Source organism: Marmota monax, unplaced genomic scaffold (assembly GCF_021218885.2).
Source record: "Marmota monax isolate L192 unplaced genomic scaffold, Marmota_monax_Labrador192_F-V1.1 WCK01_AAM20220418_F8-fsc00020, whole genome shotgun sequence".
NCBI lineage: Eukaryota > Metazoa > Chordata > Mammalia > Rodentia > Sciuridae > Marmota > Marmota monax.
This window is the reverse complement of record NW_026692912.1, coordinates 737364-754912: the sequence shown is the minus strand read 5'-3', so window position 1 is coordinate 754912 and position 17549 is coordinate 737364. Positions and strand designations below refer to the sequence as shown.

The following is a 17549-nucleotide window of genomic DNA, read 5'->3' as shown; positions in this document are numbered from 1 at the left end:
GATGAGGACAGAGTCAAGATTCAAACTTCTATTATCTAGCTAGAGCCCATACTCCTGCTAGTGTACAACAGTGTTCAGTCCTCTAGATCTGAATATTCCTTGAGAGAAGTGGAGAAAGGCTTTCCTATGCAGAAGGCAAAAAGGCACTTACTCACTAAAGGATCATCTAGTTGGGGATGGGGATGTGTAATAGATTACATTTTAATAAATTTTGCATTAAAAAAACAAAGTTTCACAACAGAAATGTAATGTTTAATACTGAGCTCTTTTGCTATTATAAATACGCTTCAATAGAAAGACTCCTGCATATTTCTTTGCTTTTGAATTACTAAACAAAGGATGTCAACTTTTTAAAATGTCTTTTAATGTATGTTGTCAAGCAGTATCCCACGAGGGTCATTCCAATTTACTCAGAAATCAAAAAAGTATACTTGCATCAAAAACCACACAGGCAATTAATATTTTTTGTTAACTTTTACCAAAGTTTCAAGTGTAAAACGGTGCCTGTGTGATTTAATCTGAATAGCAAGATTGAACATTTACATATTATTTCATTATTTCCCTGTCTCTAATTATCTATTTATTGCAGAGATGAATCTGGCGTGCTGAAAAGCTCTTCTTTTTTTTTTTTTAATATCAGAGAAGCCCAAATAATAATGTGAATTTTCAGGGTTTTTTTATGGCTTATAAGAAAAAAATGAAATTAAGCAGGTAAATAAAATAGAGGCACTCTTTTTTTACCTCTTTATTGTATTTGAATATATTCTACTCTGTATTATAGTTCTTTAAGTGTCTCAAATGGTAGTGGGAAGAAAGGAAAATGAAATTTTTAGGGAAAGGGGAAAAAATGAATACCAAATGGATAAATGCAGACAAAAGTGAGGATTTAGAAAAACTGAGAGAAGAGGTTCAAACCTCTAAGGCGTCCTTAGGGACCACTGCTTGCAGGAATAACAACTAGCTTTGTCACCTTACTCCAGCCTCAGCAGCTCTTCTTCACATGGAACTATCCTTGGGTCAGATGGGGAAAAGGCAGTGAGATCGAGCAAAGGAGAAAGTCAAGTTTTCCACAATGGCTAGAACCCTGTCGGGGCAGAGTAAGATTACTGTGACTGCTTTACCCAGCTGCTCTTTCCCACACGATCCCACTTCCCCCAACCACACACACCTCTGCCTTGCTGGCTAAGTCCTACTTTTTTTGTGATGTTATTTCACCCACCCCACCTACCCCACTAGACTCAAGGAAATCCTGGTGGGACTGAACTAATTACTGGGTCCTTTGCCTCTCCCTTGCTAGACATTGTTTAGAAATAAATATGCAGTATTCCCTATTTCCTATTAAAGGAAAATCAGTGGAGATTGTTGGCTCAGCAAAAGCCATAGACATCTCTGGATCAGAGGAAGTTACCTTCCTTAAAATGACAGAAGAGGGCTGGGGTTATGGTTCAGTGATAGCGCTTGCCTCGCACACGTGGGGCACTGGGTTCAATCCTCAGCACCACGTAAAAATAAATAATATACCTTCCTTAATATTTGCATTGTTTGGATTTAAGAGTGTTTTGTTGTAGTTGTTTATTTCTTACAGCTGGAAAATCCTAAGTGGTTTATAATGACAAATCTTAAAAGATCCTGATCATATTATCACAATGCTACAAGATATATTTCCTGCTATTTAAGTATCTTGAAGTAATCATCTCTTTTCCATTTTCCCATCTTCTGTTTTCCTTACTTGACATTATACAAATGTATCCAGAAATAAAACACTTTTGTTTAATAATTTTCAACATATCTGGCAACCCTAAAAATTGAAATAAAAATCACTCTTTAGAGTATCTCTAAATGTCTAAATAATGGTTGTGGGATGTTATAGAGAGCACCTATGAGGAAGTAATGTTATTTTCACACATGCACACACACAAAAATTTCAAGTTTATCAAATAAATGTTTGTTAATAAATAAGTCCTCTTATACAACTATTACTATATTGTGAAGTCAGAAAGGAGCCCAGCAAAGGGGGAAAATGGACACTCCTCTGTTGAGTATATTAAAACACTGAAAAATGCAAATATCTTTTTAAAAAGATACTGAATTTGATATAAAACATAAATACAAATTTGGAGCATTATGCTATGTCATGTTCCAAATAAATGAGAAATATAAAACATAAATACAAATTTGGAGCATTATGCTATGTCATGTTCCAAATAAATGAGAAAACAAAGTATTAAAAGGAAAGAAATATTACTATATTAAAAACTTTATTCAGACTTAGCCACAAGCCAAGTCAGAATACTGCTGACATTTTTATTGACTATCTTCTTCTAAAGAATCAATCTTTTCAAAAAGACTTCTGCATCAGATTTTAAAGTACCAGAGTTGCTAAAGTAGAAATCTGTCGATGGTAGGAAAAGGAATATTTGTCAATTGTACAAACATTTCATGAATACCTACCATGTGCCAGTACAGCTAAATACATAGAATAACAGTAATAAACAAAGTAGATAAGGTTGCCTCTTCATCAATCCAACCTAGAACAATGGTCAGCAAACATTTTCTGTAAAGAGTAACAAAGTAAATATTTAACATTTGCAGGCCATGAGGTCTCTGTCTTAACTACTCAACTCTGCCAGTGTAGTATGAAAGTAGCTATAGACAATAAGTAAATGAATTCCTGGGCTGTGTCCCAATAACACTTTCCTTATGGACAATGACATTCAAATTTCATATAATTTTCAATAAGTAATAACCTTCCGATTTATTTCAACTATTTAACGATACAAATACCATTCTTAGCTTGTAAGTCATACAAAAACAGGTGAGCAAGTCAGATTTAGTTCATGGGCTACAGTTTTCCAACTGGTGTAGACACTGAGAGTAACTGCATAATTACTTACTTATTGCTTTAAGTGCTCAAAAGGGAAACAAATAAAGGTCTGGGGAGTTTAATAAAGAAACATGGCCTGGTTTGAAGAATCAGAAAAGCGTTCTCTAAGGAAGTGAACTTGAGGCTGAAACTCAAGGTAACCAGACAAAGGCAGCCAGGGAGAGAAGCAAAGACCCTTTTATAAAAGTGAACTCGCAAAAGCCCTACAGAGGAATGAACATGACTGGCTGGAAAACCAATGAGGCTGAATCAGGAAAAAATTAAAAAAACAAAAGCCTCAAATAAGATGAGGATGCCACAGAGAATAGACCAGTCCACACAGGGTCATGCTGGCCTGGCTCAGGGATTCTGGTCTTTGTCCCAAGAGCAATCAGAGGCCAAAGGGTTGTAAGTAGGAGAGGAACACAATCAGTCAGCTTTGGATTTTCAAAAATCATTAAGACTACAGTATAAGTCGGGTGTGTGGGCACACCTGTGATCCCAGTGGCTGGGAAGGCTGAGGCAGGAGGAGCTTGAGTTCAACTACTCAACTTTGCCAGTGTAGTATGAAACTTAGTGAGGCCCTAAGAAACTCAATGAAAACCTGTCTCTAAATAAAATATAAAAAAGGGGGATTGGGATGTGGCTCAGTGGTAAAGCATCCCTGGATTCAATCCCTGGTACAAAAAAAAAAAAAAAAAAAAAAAAAAGTCTGCAGTATAGAAAAAGTTCAGAAGACAGTATGAATGAATATAGGGAAACCTGTAACCAAGGTCCTGACTGGAGGAGACACAGGCTTCAAGAGAGGTGTTAGCAGTGGAGTTGAAAGGTGAGACAAGATGTGGTGACTACAATGGAAAAGTGGAAGGTGGTCTCCCTCAGGTTTCCAGTTTCCACAATCAAGACATGGGTCTCATTCAGTGAATAAGACATAAGGAAAAAGACATGCAAGTGAGGAACAGATTCACAAGTGTTGAGTCCAGTTTTGGTTTTAGACATGCTGAATTGAGATACCTATACAATGTTCTGGTGTCAATCAATTGCTTCAGACAATTAGATGCCAAGAAAAGGTTTGTTTCAATTCCGTAGTTCAGCTTGGAAATTAACAGCATATAGGTTGTAACTGAGAACTGAAATCACTGGAAGAGATGAAACCACCTAGGGAAAGGTAAAGAACAGTGTGGTTCCTTGGTGGCATATGAGAATTACCAGTGGAACTTCAAGTGATTGTAATATGTAGCAAAGTTTGGGAAGGTAAAGAACTAAAACATTAAGAATTAACAGTAAACTGTGCATGGTGGCACACACCTGTAATCCCAGTGGCTTGGGAGGCTGAGGCTGGAGGATCTCAAAGCCAGCCTCAGCAAAAGCAAGGAGGCACTAAGCAACTCAGTGAGACCCTGTCTCTAAAAGGGCTGGGGATGTAGCTCAGTGGTTGACTGCCCCTGATTTAATCCCTGGTATGCCCCCCACCCCAAAAATAATGGGAAAATAAATAAATAAATAGATAGATAAATAAATAAACAAATAGGCTGAGATGTAGCTCAGCAAGCATTCAGGGGTTCAATCCTTAGTACCAAAAACAAACAAACAAACAGTAAGAGCAAGAGATTATGAGACTAAGTAGGTTCTGGTCCCAGTTTTTAAAGTCCGGTTTAAATATACAGAAAAGTGAGAAGGTAAGACCAGTTCATCTCTAGTAATCTCCCAGAGTCCCCAAAACCCAACCAGAACTTATAAAGTTAAAGTATTTCATTCTTTGTTGGTAGTTGGGGGACAAAGGCTGCATAGAAAAACAGCTATTAAACAATAACCAGTATCAGAATATATTTTTAAACATATTTATCTTCCCAGATGTACAGCATTTTTAAAAAAATATTTTATTTTTTAGTGGTGGACGGACACAATACCTTTTACTTATTTATTTTTATGTGGTGCTGAGGATAGAACCCAGGGCCCCACACGTGCTAGGTGAGCACTCTACTGCTGAGCCACAACCCCAGCCCAATCTACAATATTTTTAAATGACAGAGTTGTTAACACATCTAGAGGCATCCCATAAAATTTGGTAAGCATGGAAACATTCTAATTGTACTAACTTTGCTATATTATACAATGTTACTCTTCAGGTGGTACCTGCAGGAAGTTCAAAATAGTGGCATAAAATTTAACTTGGAAACTCTTTAGTCCAAAATTGACCTTCTCTAAAAATGAAAAAAAAAAGTGGAGGAGCTGCGATTTATGTATGTGAACATAAATGAAGAAGCACACAATCCATATTCAGAAGATAAGCTATCTATCACTTAGTGGCTCTGCAACTTGATCCAAGTTTCCTGATCTCCAAGTCTCAATTTCTTGATCTGTAAAATGGAAGTAAGATGAACCTGAGTTACTGTAGAGATTCAAACATGGAAATGGATATGAAAAAAACAGGCACATTAAAATTATTATGATCCTCTATGCTAACAGCACAGTATTCTTAAGGCAAAAAAAAAAAAAAAATCTTAATGCCATGACTTTCAACAAGATTTATTTTGCAGGTCATATTTTAATTGAACAACTTAGTCTCTGTTGGTAATTTCCACTATATTCTTCAAATTTTATTTCTCCACCTGATTTCAAACTCTACAAAGCAGGTATAGACTATAAATTCTATCAGAATTATCTTAAGGCAGTTAAGGTACTCAAATACTAACCAGTATTTGTGAATCACTTCTGATTATTTTTTCATTACTCTTAAACAAGATACGAGAGCTAGAATAAGACAGTTAAATATATAGCCCTCAATTTAAGACCATGGGATAAGATAGTAGACAAAATTCTGCTAAAATCAGTCAGATAAGGAGCCGTTTGTTCAACCGGAAAGATTCTCCTCTATTCCATTCTTAATTTCTAAGGTTAGAATTGAAGGACACAGAACTTCAGAATACTTGCAAAAATCTCCTGGCCTCCAAAGCACTGCTGTGAGAAATAATGATCTAGCCATTAACGACAAAGACTTACGACAATTTGCTAAGTAATCTTTCAAAAGCCTCCTTCATTTAAACTGGTTTGTCAATGGGAAAGAACATTTAATAAATCTGAAGATTTACAAGTGAACTTTGAAGTTTAACACTACAAGAATAGAAATTATGTCAGGTTATAATGGAAGAAACGAATTATGGAGAGATGGGAATAAATTTTAAGAGTCTTAGGGAGGATTAGGGCTGTAGAAAGAAACCCAAGACTATCTTACTTTTATGTTCTTTTCAAAGAGACTTAGGCAAAGACTAACATGTATCAGCTTGTTTTCAGTAATTACTAAACAACTTGTAATGGTCACTAATAAAAAAGAAAGACAGACAGACCTAATTAAGAGTCTGTAAGAGCCCAGACTAAGACAGTTAAGATTCTTAGATGCCTGATATAGTACAAATTATTTTGCCAAGATTTTGCTCCTTCAGCAATGAAATACTAGTATAGAATGTGACACCTGGTAAATTTAAATCCTAAATCAGGATAATTCTTTGGATGGGAAATTAATATCCAGACACTGGCAAGAAAATAATAATGAAAATAATAGCAGGACAAATTACAAGAGATGAAAGTTTGGAACACTATAAACTCTTATGAGTATCTTAAACATGGCAAGAGGCTACAAGGGAAAACACAATACATTTCAAAAGTGAATTCCTACTACAAAAAGACAACATATTTCAATTGATAAAGTCTACCTGGGCTTCAAAGTTGCTGACAATACCCCTGAGAAAAGCTACACTGGACTGCAGTTTACCTCAAAGAATATCATTTTGATGTACTAGGCAGGTTATCATTAGAGTTTGCAGACAAGCTCTTTTAAGATATTATAGTCATGGCTCCAACTGAAATATAAACATTGAGCAGGGAATCAAGAGAAAATCTGCTCGATTTTACAAGCTAATGATACCAATGACAGAATAGAAAGAAATGGGGAAAGGATGAAAGTTTTAATTTACACAGTTCAGGTTTGAGTTCAGAAGAGGATGGCTTGGTGGAATTAGTCAACCAGCCAGCCTATAGAAGTGAAACATAGGTCAGGGTTGCATTCATAATCAATGTCAGTTGCCAGCTAGATGTTCAAATTTGTGTGTATAGATTCCATTCAATGACTACTGCTGAGCAACTATTATGTACAAGGTACAGTGAAGCACTGCAGAAAACACAAAGATAAGGAAACAAAAGCAGCTGCTATTCTCAAGAAGCTTATAATCCAGTAGGAACAAACATATTCTGCCTGAAAGTACATTCCATACCCCTAAGAGAGGCTGGATGATATGAAGGTTTACATATAAAGAAGATTTAAAGTTGCAGCCCTATTTTGTTTCAACTACACATATAGATAGATACAATACAATTCTAAATATGTGATGCTTCTCAAAGGAGCATTAAAATGCCAGCAGATTGGAAATACTTCACAAATGAAAAATGATGCCAAAAACCTCAAATAAGGAAAAAAAAAAAAAAGATGACCAGCTCTTTGGCACGAAACCTGCCTCCTCCATGCTCCACTGAACACTACAAGTCCCCAAAGCTGAACTCAAAGGTTGTGACAGTTGCTGATTGGCTATAGGAATCCACAGAAAAAAATACCCCCTTGGGTGCATGACATGCATCTTGTGTGTAGAACACAGCATGAAGGAAACAGTAGCTGTGAAGAGGAGGAAAAAGCAAAAAGATGCACTTGACAGCATTCTGAAAAGTATGATGTGGAGACAGACAAATGTAAGATCCACTATCTGAACAGAGCTAGTGCTGAATCCATCCCTCCCAAATTAAACTGTTCATGCACTGAACATACTATCCATAAAGTATCAATACGTTCCTGTCTTAAAGGCATTTTATCACCAATAGAGAAAGTAAAGTAACCCAATTCTGAAAAGAAAGGCAATATATATGAAAGACACCTCTTGGTGAAGGTTATATTTAAGTAAATATTAAATGAACAGTACCCAACTAGAAGCCCTGTCCCAAAATATCCCTAAGCAGTTGAAAGATCTGTATAATTTTCCACCTATATATGTTAATATGAAAACCCTGACCTATCCTAACACCACCACACATAGTTTTTCTTTGCTATTCTAACTGAATGGGAAGGTTTAACTAAACCCATCAGCATAACAACTGGACAAATAGGATGGATACCTAATAAAGCATAAAATGTTCTCCATGCATCTGCAATTCTAGGCATTTTCTCTAACAGATCTCAAGATTTCCAGATCAAGAATGCAGGTTATTTAAAACTGAGTTATATATAGTCATTTAGCAGCAGCAAAACACTTCTGGCATTATCACAGATGCTAGATTTCTGGAGGAATTTTTTTCTCCAAACTAGCATTTTGCTTTTCCAAGAACCAACAAGCCTTTATTTCTAAAAACAAGAGTCCGTTTCTCACCCCCCCCCCCACACACACACGCAAATCACAGAGCACTGTTAAAATTCTACGCTAATGAAACTGTGGAGATTACATCCCAGGCATTGTCAGAGCCTATTTTTCATACAACACCACCAGACAGTTTGATGCAGTATTCCTGATTGCTTTTTATCGTATTTGTAAATACACTCACTAATCCACTAAATTAGGTAATTTACAAACAGGTCCTCTCAGTTATTAGTGGCCAGCAGTCAAGTTCTATTACATTTGATCCTTAAACAGTTGTCTAAACATTTCCACCCAGGGTAAGAGCCTGGATTGGAAGGGAAGGAGGTTAGCGAAATTTGGATGGGGGCAGGGTAGAGGCTGGGAGAAATCTCTGCATCTCAGCGACAACATTCATCCAGTGCCCACAGAAAAACTAAATTCGGCACCTCTTCCTCCTGTTACACTGGCAACAAAGAGGGAGTTTCCGTATTGCTCCCGTCACCCACCAGGTGCCCAATCTCCTTCCCAGCCCAGTCCCGGCGCTCCCGCAGGGGCCTCGGTGTGCAGAGAGGCCCGGGTGCCCGGGGTCAAGGCACTAAGGGGGGATGGGGTAGGAAACGAGCGAGTGGGAGCTGGGAAAAGGGCCGTGGAAGGGCTCTGGGACCCGATGAAACACTTGAACCCGGCCGGGTGACGGCGGGCAAGAGAAAAGGGACAGATTATCTAATGGAGCAGAAACTGGAATTAGATAGCAAAGAGGTGAAGAGCCCAAGCTGGGGGTACACCTTGGAACACAGAAAATAGTCGGCGGATGGGAGGGGAACACTCCACCGAGGTGGGAACCGAGGAGCAAGGCCAGGAAAGGGATGCCACCTGGGGCAGACAGGAGGCGCCTGTGTAGCCTCTACCTGCAGGCGGGCGGGACGGGCCGCTCAGGTGTGACCGGGAGAAGGAGGCCAAGTCGGGAAGGGACAGGGGAGAGCTGAGGGAGCACCGGGGGCCGCGCAAAGGCGCCTGCGGGTCGGCAGCTGCCGGAGCCAGCGTAGAGGCATCTGCGGGACGCGCGGGAGGGAGAGGAGCGGTAGGGGTCTTTGGAGTGCACGGTGGATGAAGGGAGGCTGGGGGAGCGAGAAGCACCGGGAGCGGGCACCCGCTGGCGGCGCGGCGCGGGGGAGGCATCCGGGCGGGCGGCCGGGAGGCGGGAGCCCCTCACCTGCGCGGCGGAGGAGGCGGAGCTGCAGCAGCCCATGGCGGGGCCGGAGGAGCCCGGAGGCGGCGCCGGGCGCGCAGCTACGCCCCGGAGCCCCTCGGCATGCGAGCCGGCGGGCGCCCAGGGAGGGCGCGGCCTGGCCCCGCACGGCTTGGCGGCGACGGCGACGGCGGCGAGTACTCAGGAGGCAGCGCGGCTCGGGGCAGGCGCCGGCCACATCCCCCGGCGGCGGCGGCGGCTGCGCGGCTCCTGCTCTGCTCCTGCTGCTGCAGCTGCTCCCCAGCGGAAAGGGGCGGGCGGCGGCGGCGGCGGCGCCTCCCCCTGTCCCCCGCCTCCCACCACCCGCGCCCAGTCCCTCTCCCGCTCCCTCTCCCCGGCCGCCGCCTCCTCAGCGCCGCGCGCGTCTCCCATCAGACTCCCCGCCCCCAGTGCAGCGCGGCGTGGACTGCAGGGCGGCGGCAGCCAAAACGAGGCCGGGCCCTTGGGCGCGCGTTGGAGTTTGCGCGGCGCCGGGCCGGTTTCGCGGTGGCACCGAGGCAGAGCGCTGCTTCGGGGCGAGAGGGCATCTAGGGCTGAGGCGCCCGAGGACCGGGCTGGCTCACCGTCGAAATGGAGCCGTGTTGCTTCCGGACCCGGGAGGCACGGAGGAGGTATAGGGGACTTCTCTCTCTACCCCTTGGACAGGCAGCCGTGTTCTCTGATGACTTTTCACCTCTTTGTCGTCTGCATTTTTAATTCAGAAGAAAGCGTACGTAATAAACCTTCCGTGGAGAAGGAATAGATGATAGAAGACCAAGACACACAATCATCTGTTACTACCGTCCCCATTTTGCTGATGTGGAAACTGAGCCTTGAAGGGACCAAGAACGTAAAGAAATGTACCCAAGTTGAAATTGTAATAAAGAGTCTGAACTGGGGAAAAGGCAAAAAGTTCTCCAAGCTCTCAAAACAAAGCCATATTGAATCTTAACTAAGCTTTTGAGTGCTGGCTAGTCCACGAAAAACAAAGGGCACTAATTCATATATAAAAATATTTACAGAAAAGATACTATGATCAAGTAACTTGTCAGCACTGGAAATAAAGAGATAAACAAAAGAGACAAGTCCCTGTTACTAAATTAATACATTCTGGGGGTAGCAACAAGTAGACATGGTCACTATCTTCAAGAAATTATCAACCCCAAAAGAGTCTTTAGAAATACAGTGTGAGAACAATTAAAGGGTGACAGGAATAAAGATCTTGATTAATAGTAACACAACAACATATCAGGAACTGTCATAAGTCTTCTTTATGTCTTATTTCTTCTTATCAAAGAGTGTCTCAAAGAACAGGAAGAAAAGAAAATGTTTGTTTACAAAGGAGTGAGATTTCAGAAGTGCTGGAGTCTTGGTGCTGTAGGGTAAAATAGCGTCACCAAATAAATGAAAGCAAGGTTTAAAGATTATACACTCAAAGTCTATGGGGAGGAAAAGAGTACAGAAGTTGACTTTATGTGCATTGAAAGGAAATCTAAGCACAGAAAAGTTGGAATGGGAGCTAGGGACAAAGACAAAAACTGAAGAAAGAAGAATTCTTGGTTGGTGAGTTCCATTACCATTTCAGGGGTCTGTGACTATGGATGCATTACTTTTCTAGACCTTACTATCCTCCTTCCTGAAATGCTGATAAGAGGGATGCCTGCAAAGAGTTGTTAAGATTAAATAACACAAGAAAGCAGCTAGTAGCCCCATGAATAAGCCATTCACCAAGTCCTTCTTGAGATCACTGCTTCCTTTGCTTTTGCCCTATATTCCAGTTTGATCCAAGCCTCCACCATACCACAGTGCTGGTGAATCTGAAGTGTCTTACTGGTAACTGTCAGGCTATTAAATGGGAATGAAGAAATAAAACTTTAATGTGTCTGTTCTCAATTCTGATTGTAAACTCCACAATTAGATTGTAAACTCCCTGAGAACAAGGGAAAGTATCTTCTCCTTTATATCTCCCTCAGTTCTCTCAAATGTTTGTTGAATTATTCAATACAGCCAGGAATAAAAATCCTTCCCTTGAGATTTTTTCCCTCAAAGCCAGAAAAGTACATCTTGTTTCTAACCGAGGGAGGAGGCTGAAAGTAAAATTACAGTCTTAAACAAGAAGCCATCTGTCTTCCTTCTTTATAATCAAGGAGAAACGAGTTGTTTCTCTTAGCAGAATCAATTTGGGAGCATTTCTCTTAGATTATAAAAATCTTTTTGGCTAGTGCATTTGTTCCATATAGTAGCTAATGCTTATTTTGTAATTAGAACTGTAGAAGCAGTTAAATATGTAACAGCCTGTAGCAGTGCTTCATAAAAATGTATTTTACTTTTTTGGAAATCTCTTTCCTAGACATGGAGGATGGGCAGATATGATTGAAAGGGAACATTCCATTGTGCTTGATCTTGAACTCTAGTTTTCCCTTTTAGGGTTAATTTGACTCAGAGTCCTAAGGTTCTGCAAGGTGCTTTGTTAAACATACTAATTATGTATGTATGCACCATATATGCATATGTATATGAATGTGATATTTAAAAATTATACCTTGCCATTAGCATAAGAGAAACTAAAGCCTCCTGCATTGATATTCTGTACCTTCTAAGAACAAGTCTCTTTCCCATCTCCCATCCCAAATAAGTCTCATAAAAGGAGTAATTTAGCAGTTAGGGGATATAGCTCAGTGATAGAGCATGTGCCTAGCATTCTAGAGGCCCTGGGTTCAATCACCAGCTCTAAAAAAAGAAAAAGAGTGACTTGGAGGCAAATCATTCTTTCTCATAAACAAGTATACAAAACATTCAATGAAATTTAACTACAGCAAGTTCAGAAAGATTTTCTTCCCCCCTAGCCAGTAATCAGTAGTAATCTCACCAACTTGGGATGGCATCAGGGCAAGCCCCTTAGGAAAGACTTAGTTTTCTTCATCTTTTGGGAAAAAAGGTTTAAAAAATAAAAGGAAAAAAAAACTTATGTAAGAAGAACATCTGCACTAACCAGGATAAAATTATAAGGTCTATCAATCTTGGTGCTGCAGGGTAAAATCAGATCACCAGCTGAGCCAGCCAGAAATGCTTCCCAGTGGTCTAGTATTGCATAATTGACCGTGTGAATTCTGGGGTTTCCAGCTTCAGATGGGGATGCTTGGTGCTGGTCATTCACTGATGGAAAACTACTGGTCTTTCCAATGATTTTAATAAAGATTGACTCATTGTTCAGTTTTTGGGGCAATAGAAATATAGATGCATATATGCATAGAAATGTGTGTATGTATATCTGTAACTGCTCGGAATAGTCCTCTAATTCAAAACCATGGCATTTGGTGCCTTAGCTGTGTTATTTACATGTTAGCACATGCTGTGTTCACAGCCTCATCCCACAAGAGCACATTTTCTTCCAGCTTCCAGAACCGCCTCACAACCTCCTCCTCAGAGCATTCACATGTTGCCCCTGGGAGATGCTCCAAAAGGGAAAACTAATTGTAACCAAGGGTTGTGACTGTTCATTCATACCAAGAGGCAAGAGCAGGTCTCTATTTGAAACTTTACAGATGTATTTCAGCCTCCCAGTTAAGCTCAGAAGTTAGGGACCCACCTGAAAAGATCTTGCCTGAATTCAAGCATGTTAACAGAAAAAAGACAACATTGTTCCCAGCAAAACTTTGGAGAGATTCATAAATCCTAGCTCTGCAACTTTGCTTCTGCCCACACTTGTAAGTTGATGTTTTTTCCCATGTTAATTATTAACTCTTTTATTTATGGCTTCACTTGGATTTTTGTTGCAAGATCGGACAACTTATAAGTTATCTCAAAATGCTGGCAGTAAACTTATTTTTAGGGGGTGTAATAGTTCCCCTATTACCTATTACTTTTCTGAATTATAGGGAAGAATGGCCAGCGTCTCACTGGTGGGTTTTTCTTCCCGCTGAGGAGGGTGTAAGCCACCTGAGAATTTAAAGTCTAAAATAGTGAAGAACAAAAGACAAAGGGTCAGAAATATATATACAAAAGCTGAGCTCCTGATAGATCCAGTCTACTCAAGAGCTGGAACCACACAAAGAAAAGATGGCTCCAGTGGTTTATTTAAGGGGGTACATCAAAGGCAGGGATAAGGTTTCAAGGACAGAGTCTTGCTTCCTGATGTCTTGCAGTCAGCAGGTTGATTGGCATCTTGGCAGGTCACACCTATCTCAGGTGTTGTGTGGGACAAGGCAGAGCAGGATAGAAATTCACAATGTGTCAGGGCAATTAACCAGAAATGTCTACTGGTCCTTCCCAGACACCAGATGTTCCAGTCTACTAGGTTCAATACACAGTGGCCCACACACAGCCCATGGATGGCTTGCGACACTGAATGACTTTAAAAATTGAAGACATTCAAGTCATTCCATATATTTTTTTAAATTTATTCCTTCCTATGAACTCAGCATGCTTGATTTGGATGAAGTAACATGTGCTCAAACATTAGTCCTTGGGGAATTGAGTTGATTCCAACCTAAAACTAGTGTTGGTTTTTATTTTGGGGTGGTGGGCTGAATAGGGAAGGGAAATCGAGGCAGGTTATGAGTATTAATTTCATTAGATAGGAGGCAATTTGTAAATTTGGGGAATCCATTTACTTAAGAGTGTATTTCTTGAGACATTATAACAGACCACATGCCTACTCAGGTATGTGGAATTCAAAGATGAGTAAGGTATGTTTTTTGTCCTTAAGCAGCTTACATTCTAGTGAAGTATAAGGAAATTTATTTATGTATTTGGGTACTGGGGATTGGACCCAGGGCAGCTCTACCACTGAGTTACATCCGCAGTCCTTTTTATTTTCTATTTTGACACAGGACTTGCTAAATTGCTGAGGCTGACCTCGAACTTGCAAGCCTCCTGCCTCAACCTTCCTAGCTACTGGGATTAAAGGTAGGTGTGCACCATCACACCCAGTTGAGTAGAAAGAAATTTAAACCAAGAATCAGAGTATAGTTTAAATATAACAAGAGAAATGAGTCCATATGCTATGGAAGCTGAAAGGAGGTCTACAGAGACCAATTTATTTTGTTTATTTAACATGATATACCTTTTTTCCTGTTTATCCTTATAGTCTTCCCTCCTCTAGACAAATTCCCATTGTGTACCAAACACCAAGAAAAAAAAGGAACTTGGTATCCAGAAATGTTTCATAAATATTTCTTCAATGAATAAATACATTTTATCAATGAGTCTGTAGGAATTTATATTTGTAAATGCCTAGAATGTCTCAAAGGAAAGTATTTTTGAAATATTAGATTACCTTTTTAAAAATGCATGATTTTTCCTATAAAACTTCTGAAATAAAATATATTTATTTTTAAATAGAAAGCTTTTCTTGGATGACAATATAGCCTAACACTTCAACAAAATACAGATAGGATTAACTATATAACCATTTCAAAACTCCTGGATGCAAAGATACCACAAAAATTCAAAGAACAAACAGACAGATAATATTTGTAAAGTCTATATGAAAGGTTTACCCAATACACATGAATCTCCCATTTAACAACAACAACAAAAAAAACCTCTGCAGTTAAAGAAAATCCAAGGACTAATAAAAATGTGCAATTCTGCTCAACCTCAATAATAATAAAACTGTAAGTTAAAAATTAGGGGCCATCATTTCTTACTTTACAAATTGGCAGAGATTTAAAAGCTTAATAGAACTATTGTCAGGAAAGATCACAGTTCTCACTTTACTATTGATGGGGATATAAATAATTACCCTTTTCCTGGACAGGAACTTAAGAACTTGTCTCAAAAAAGTTGTATTTCTTTTAACCAAGCAATTCTCTTGGGAATGTCCCATAGCAATATAGTCTTATTTTTAATGAGGAAAAGTGGAGGAAAACCTAAATTTCCACAGGTACATTAGTTAAGTAATTGGCTAAATAATAGGAAATACTATACACGTACTTAGAAATATGAGTTAATCTCTATTCCTGACATGTATACTGTATTATTACAGTGTATACTCAACTACATAAAGCAATTTTTAAATTGGTATTATGATGGAGCCCTATTTATATAAATTGCAAGTGTGCACACATATACATGCAGAAGAGGTTTTGAGGAATATATACCAATCTGTTAACAGCAGATGTCTTTGGAGAGGTGATGGGGGGTCCTATTATTTCTGTTTTGTGCTGCTATTAATAAAATACTGAAACAGGAGCAGTGGGACATGCCTGTAATCCCAGCAGATTGGGAGCCTGATGCAGGAGGATCACAAGTTCAAAGCCAGCCATAGCAACATAGCAAACCTCTAAGAAGCTAAGAGAGACCCTGTCTCTAAATAAAATATGAAAAAAGGGGGGGCTGAGGATGTGGCTCAGTGGTTAAACGCCTCTGGGTTAAATCCCTGGTACCAAAAAAAAAAAACAAAAACAAAAAACCCTGAGATTGGATAATTAATAAAGAACAGACATTTATTTTTCACAGTTTTGGAGGCTAAGAAGTCCAAGATCAGGGGCTGGGTTTGTGGCTCAGTGGTTGAGCGTTCACCTAGCACTGGGTTCAATCCTCAGCACCACATATAAATAAACAAATAAAATAAAGGTATTGTGCCCAACTGTAACGAAGAAGGAGAAGGAGAAAAGAAGAAGAAGGAGAAGGAGGAGGAGGAGGAGGAAGAGGAGGAGGAGGAGGAGGAGAAGAAGAAGAAGGCGACGGTGGCAAAGGATGTGGCTCAGTGGTAGAGTACTTACCTGGCACATGAGAGATCCTGGGTTTGGTCTTCTTGCCATGTCTTATGTGATGTAAGGCAACCAGGCAAAAAGTGAAAGAACACTGTGTCTCACATGGCAGAAGAGCAGAAGAAAACGAACCCACTAGCACAAAGCTCTTTTTATAATGGCATTAATCTATTTGTGACATAGACACCTCCCAAAAGGCCCCACCTCCAAACACTGTTGCACTGGAGATTAAGTTTCCAACCCAGTGGGGACACATTCAGTCCATAAAGAGGTAAATTAAGACAAGGCAGAGCAAGAAGGAAGACAAACAGACACTTTCTGAATTATAGACTTTTCATTGCAGTTTTGACAAGGACAGGTACTGTTTTTTAAAACTGTATTAGATGGGCTGGGGCTGGGGCTCAGTGGCAAAGCGCTTGCCTAGCGTGTGTGAGGCACTGGGTTTGATCCTTAGCACTGCGTAAAAAAGAAAACAAAGGCATGCTGTCCATCTACAATTATAAAAAAAAAATTAAACTATATTAGAATATTTCAATAATATCACTATGTAGATAAGGGGTCTCCCTGAATGACTTATCAGTCATGGAAAAAATATGCAAGTGTGCAGATTAGAACAAAAACAGATCAAAATTAAGGTCGATGATTAGGAAAGGCTATGTGGAAGAAGTGGTATTTCAATTGGTCCATGGACAACAGGTAGCTTTGAAGAAGTGAAGATGGGGGAGAAACAGGACTCTTGGGTGTAAAATGACTTAAGCAAAAGTGAAGGCTAAGAAATGAATAAGATCTACTGAATGTTCCAGTTGTAAATTGTTGCCTCACAAATCAAACTAAACTTTGATGACTTACAACAGGAACAATCATTCCTGAACATCTCTCACAGTTCTGGCTCAGCTAGGCATTTCTCACTTGGGTGGCCGTCTTGTAGCTATAGTTAGATAGTGGGTGAGGCAGGAGTTATCTTAAAGTTTCCTCACTCATGTACCTGGCAGTTGATGCTGGCTGTGGGCTGTCAGCCAGAATATCTACTTGGGGCCTCCCCATGTGACCTGGGTGTACTTGCAGCATGGTGGCTGGGCTCTAAGCATGAGTATCACAAAAGGACCAGGTTAATACTTTTGTTTTTGTTTTTCAGAGCTGAGGATCAAACTCAGGGCCTCACATATGTCTGGCAAGTTTTCTACTATTGAGCTACATCCCTAATCCTGCATCACCTTTTCTAACCTTGCCTCAGAAAGCATATAGCATCAAATTTGCTATAGTCCCAAATTCAAGGGAAGGGATCATAGATTGCTCCCAGCTTCCACCCTTGATGGAAGAAATATCAGTTTCACACTGTAAGAAAAGCACATGAGATAGGAGGT

The 17549-nt window shown here is 40.1% G+C and overlaps 1 protein-coding gene across 3 annotated transcripts in view; it reads right to left on the bottom strand.

Annotated features, from left to right (window-relative positions):
• Slc44a1 (solute carrier family 44 member 1) overlaps positions 1 to 9619 on the bottom strand; it is a 185778-nt gene extending 176159 nt beyond the window's left edge. For 2 of the 3 annotated variants that reach the window (XM_046451300.2, XM_046451299.2), the window contains exon 1: positions 9455 to 9592. In XM_046451300.2, coding sequence (XP_046307256.1) covers positions 9455 to 9490 — 36 coding nt within the window. In that variant the 5' untranslated portion in view covers positions 9491 to 9592. Of the gene's footprint in view, positions 1 to 9454 lie in introns of all 3 variants that reach the window. The other variant, XM_046451298.2, reaches the window with a different exon arrangement.
• Positions 9620 to 17549: the final 7930 nt, after the last annotated feature.